Raw genomic sequence first — 5,092 nt, 5'->3', positions numbered from 1 at the left:
AATGATGATTACCTCATCATTATATGGCTGAAGCCCTTCAAATATTGACCTTAAATGGCATGATTAATTAACTCCGACATCTTCACATGAAAACTATGAATGAATCTTCACACATGCTTTTATCCCTAAACAACTTCAGGTATCTCACACAGTGACTCTTTGTTTAGGGTTTAGGTAACAACATACAGAAAGTTTATACTCGTTATAATTGTATAAACTAAATAATTTTTTACTCATTGATCATTTTAATTGTATAAACTAGATTAGGATTCATGGTTGATATGGCCTTGGTGCAAGCAATTGAATTGATGCACCTCATCTTGAGACGATTAATTGCGTATTCAACGCCAGAATCAATTTTCTTTCCTTGATATATGCTCTTTATTTTCTGATTGGAACAGATTTTTTAATAATGATTTTTATCTGATCATATCACGGGAATATCCATCGGATTTAATGGACTTCTGATAATTACTAAGAATTCAATCGTCAAACATGCTTTTATTTATCACAATTCACATGATGCGACCGAGATAGATTTCTTTTCCTCCTCCTACTGATTTTTAGATCTCGAGGAGTAAAATTATTAAATGAAGAAAACAATACCAAATACAAAGAATGAGTACTCTTTTTTTAGTTTTCAACTTTTTTCTTATCCTCCAAAAAGTTCCAGAGATATGTTGTACGCGTCTAAGGAGTAGTTTGAATGAGATGTGTGTGTGTGTGTCTGTGTGTGCCAGTATGCACTAACAGAAGTGTGAAAGAGACAGTGTTGTCTATTGGTTGATGCTAGAAAAGAGGTACGGGTTGACGAAAAATAAAAGCAATCCTGCAGATCACATGTGTAGAAGCTTGTAAGTTAAGCCTTGGATTGAAAGCACCACCATGCTACTTTGTACATTCAACGTGCAAAAGCTTCAAAGGACTTAGCCACGTTTTCCTTAAGAGACAATCTGTCGAAAAGAGAGTGAACAGAAGCTGATGGGTTGGAAGAACAGTGAGTGAACACGATTATCAATTGGGTTGTTGACTTAGAGTCCGTTTATATATTTTTGTCAAGATTAGGATGTCTGAATCTATATAATATGATATATTTAGATCTGATCATTATTCTCTGAGCTTCAGCACAGGAGAAATGCAAGAACAGAAGCTGAACGCATGACACAAGTGTCGACTAAATGCAGACTATGACCTGAGCAGGATGCTGTGTTAATACAAGTAGTATTATTATGGACAGTATGTATTAGTTAATGTCCAGTATAGAAAGTTTAGAACTCCCTCCACAAATCGCCAAATCCCTCGTTTTTCTTTTGTACAATTCTTTTGCTATAATGAGAATTCTCTCACTGAGTGAGTAAATTCATGTGCACTGTCCTAAATCAATCTCCTTGTTTTCTGTGACTATCCCAGCCCGCGGCCATCAACTCCACCAAAAATAACTAAATAGAAAATGATCTACATATAAATGTATCCTTTTATTTCATTGCCACCTACAGTAGCAAGCACTGGTATTGATCAACTCTTTACAAAATTCGGGAAGAAATGAACTCATAAAAGGTAAACTTACATATCTTCAGCGTTACATGCCTGAAGGATTCCATCTTATTTTGCTGGAAAAAGTATAACCATTATTTTCAGTCCCTTAAACTTATTAACTACCTCAAGCATAAATGCAAGCAAGACTGCAAGGTCCTGCACACGCTGTTTCAGATTCAACCCAATCCGTAAAAATCGATTTTGCTTATTTTTGACACCATCATTCAAATTTCCCCTCAGACAAACATCTGTACTGCTGAATTTACTTTCACTGCAGGTAACGAGTCGGGGAATCACCTCAATTCGTCCACTGACTTGATCACCAAATCCGCATTTTTCTTGGACTCCATAATTAGCTCAGCGTTGGGCCTGTCATTGTAATCTATCTGCGGAAAGATTTTAGCAACGAATAGCCAAAAAATTATTTAATACCTGAAGAACAATAGGAATTGACTCAGATGATACTTAAAAGGGATTAACATTGAACCTTTTATTTTATTTTTATTTTTTCCAAAAAAGGATCCCATGTCAAGAAGATAAAAGTCGCATAAATGAGGATGTTGAGATGGATGTGTGGGCATACCAAGAAAGATAAGATTAGGAACAAAGTTATTAGGGGACAAGTGGGAGTAGCCCCCGTAGAGGACAAGTTGCGGGAATCGAGGTTGAGATGGTTCGAGCATGTGAATACGAGAAACATAGATGCCCCGGTTAGGAGGTGAGAGGTTGACCATGACGGGTTTGAGGAAGGGTAGAGGTAGGCCAAAGAAGTACTAGGGAGAGGTGATTAGACAGGACGTGTCATTGCTTCAGCTTACCGAGGACATGACCCTCGATAGAAAGGTGTGGAGGTCGAGAATTAGGGTTAAAGGTTGACAACGTAGGCGAGAGTTTTTCCTAGTCTTACCAGTAGTACTAGCACTATTCTTGGATCTTTATTAATACACGCTGTATCGTTCGCTTCCGTTATCCTATAATCTTATTGCTATTGTTTGTTGCTTTTTTTTAATTGTTCCTTGAGTCGAGGGTCTATTGGAAACAACCCTCTACCTTCACAAGATAGGGGTAAGATCTGCATACACATTACCCTCCCCAGACCCCACTTGTGGGATTACACTGGGTTTATTGTTGTTGTTGTTGTTGTTGTTGTTATTTTTTTCAAAAGGGAAATATTAGCAGTGAGGCAACACTTACCCGCCACTTAGCAACATCAGGGGCCTTCCCTACAACACAAATGAAAAGACTCCAATCAGTCTATGCTACCCAGTTTTGTTTACACCTTCTCTAGTAAAAAGAGTTGACAACAGTTGGAATATGTACCTGTAGATATATGTCTCTTTAGGACACGTTGCATTGCTTTCTCAATATCAACATCGACAAACCTAAAAGTAAATACATATAAGACAAGGGTCTTAACACATCAAGAACAACTAAAGCTTTGCTCTCATATAATGCTGCCGAGCAGCAAGTTTTTGACGAGTCAACAGATCCTGTTACCAGCAGTCTTTAATAACCTCTATCTAAGAAACTCAGTTTATCATATCTACAGTATTTGAATATAAAAACTGGCATGTCCTAGTTTTAGTAACATGCCATTTTCCATTAAGTCAGGAATCTTAATATTGCTGGCTTTTGTCACACGGCACAGATGGCTTTAGAAAAAAATTCTCGAAGGCAGGATAGGCATCACAGTACGCACTAAGTCAAGGATCTTAATATTGATTACTATTTTGTTTGGTTTAACCATCCTGGAACTAGCTCGACTAATTTGGATTCGCTCCACATAGGGCCCATTAAAGTGGGGAGGTGGGGGGAGGCGTTATCTACCAGGAATGATTTAGGTGGAGGGATCCCATCCCACTATATCCCTTGGTGGTATCTTAATATTAATTTGCAAATCACTTCCATTAATTGATAGAAGTCGCAATAATCGGTAAACGAATAGCGAAGACAATTCACTCGCTCAATCAAATTTTTCGTACTTGACTGATGCGCAGAAAAACTGAAGTTATCCCTCAGCATGAAATTCCAGTATAGTATATTATGGTGATTCAAAGTAAATTCACAGGGATTCTTTCCCTGTTGTCAAAAGAAAAACCATGGATCAGAAAGATCATCTTACCACTTCTCATCAAACATGGAAGATACCTCCTTCCAAGCACCATCTCCAAGAAGCAGATAATTACCTTCAACTATCACTATTTTGTGCCTGAAAACTCATCCCAAAAAAAGAAGACAAAAAGAATAAAAGAAAGGGAGAGGTAACATTAGCAACAGGCGAAAGAACTTCACCATTTGTCTATTCCTTTTGCGTCTTTAGAAACTTAGTATTCCAATCAAATTATTGAAATAACAGCAGACACCTGTGAGAGAGCTATTAATAATTTGGTTATCCAGTGCCCACAAGTAGGAAAAAACTATAAACAGAAGTAGCACAATCATAGTGAGAACAATGGTTGAGCTAACACTTCCAATAAAAGACACCTTGGCCGGCCTGCATATCTAAAACATTGCCCAGCTTTCACAATCTTTTTTCTTCATAATGTGTTCTTAACTTCACTTCTAACTATTACATAGAGCATAAACTAAATTCAGAGAAATGAAGTGATGAAACTTATCTTCTTTGCTCATTTATCCATTCATTAATTTCCCCTCGAAATAGCCAATTGAACACATGATTGAGACACATATTAGAATATAGGGTGCAATCACAGGCAGAAAATAGCATCCAGATAGATGTAAACTTACTGAAGGTTCACAAAGATATCATCTTCTACAGGATCTCCTACACCATGGTCAAAAGATGGACAGTACACTGATCCCTGGGAGAAGAAAGAATACCAGATCTTAGATTTCTCACTACATGGATAGAGCAAGGTAGCGGCTTGGGGAACATCACTTCTCTTGATGAAACATGATGTTACATCAAAGTTCAAGACCACACAGGATCAACTCAAAAGGCTAAAAAATCCGTTCATGGAACTGCAAGTAATCAGACATGTGAATATTCACTCACCTGATCTTTAAGAGTCTTAAGACATTGTAGCAGTAAATTGGGGTCAAACGTCCATGGAGCTGATTCAACATAAAAAGATTCCAGAGAGAGAAAACGAAGTTAAAACAAGAAATCAATGCTTAAACTGTGTAAACACTTACTAGCTATCTGCTGAGAAAAAGAGAACTTACCGCCCCTTCTCGCATGTGCTTCCTTTGGATCCTATGAAACAAGAAAACCAGTTAGTCCGCTAGACGCATGCTCCAACCGCAATATGTGTATAAAGTTTCACTTATAATTCTGTAATCCAAAAGAAAAAAGTTGAAGGAGTATTTAGATGTGCTCCTCGGTTGGTTCTTTATATTATTCTTTCGTCTCTTGTAAAAGTTATTTACATCTTCTCCTCTGTTGTTCTTCCACAAAATTCTTTCATCTCTTTCTCTTTCTTTCCTTTTTCCATTTTGCTTTATTATAATTATTATAATTTGTGTGTGTGTGTGTTGTTTTGGGGTGTGTGTGTGGTGGGGGTGGGGGGTGGGGGTGGGGTACAGGTACGGTTAG

General features: G+C 37.5%; 1 protein-coding gene across 1 annotated transcript in view; it reads right to left on the bottom strand.

The window, feature by feature from the left end:
• Positions 1,426–5,092, bottom strand: part of LOC109229253 (putative uridine kinase C227.14) — a 14,596-nt gene continuing 10,929 nt past the window's right edge. Inside the window, exons 6-12 of the mRNA XM_019394632.1 lie at positions 4,723–4,753; positions 4,553–4,611; positions 4,285–4,358; positions 3,659–3,745; positions 2,857–2,918; positions 2,731–2,759; positions 1,426–1,922 (exon numbers count right to left, since the gene is read on the bottom strand). Of these exons, the coding sequence (XP_019250177.1) occupies positions 1,830–1,922; positions 2,731–2,759; positions 2,857–2,918; positions 3,659–3,745; positions 4,285–4,358; positions 4,553–4,611; positions 4,723–4,753 (435 nt within the window). The 3' untranslated portion in view covers positions 1,426–1,829. The remainder of the gene's footprint in view (positions 1,923–2,730; positions 2,760–2,856; positions 2,919–3,658; positions 3,746–4,284; positions 4,359–4,552; positions 4,612–4,722; positions 4,754–5,092) is intronic.

This window comes from Nicotiana attenuata, chromosome 7 (genome assembly GCF_001879085.1).
Source record: "Nicotiana attenuata strain UT chromosome 7, NIATTr2, whole genome shotgun sequence".
In the NCBI taxonomy this organism is placed as follows: domain Eukaryota; kingdom Viridiplantae; phylum Streptophyta; class Magnoliopsida; order Solanales; family Solanaceae; genus Nicotiana; species Nicotiana attenuata.
The sequence above is the reverse complement of the archived record's forward strand: the minus strand, read 5'-3'. Positions and strand labels throughout refer to the sequence as shown.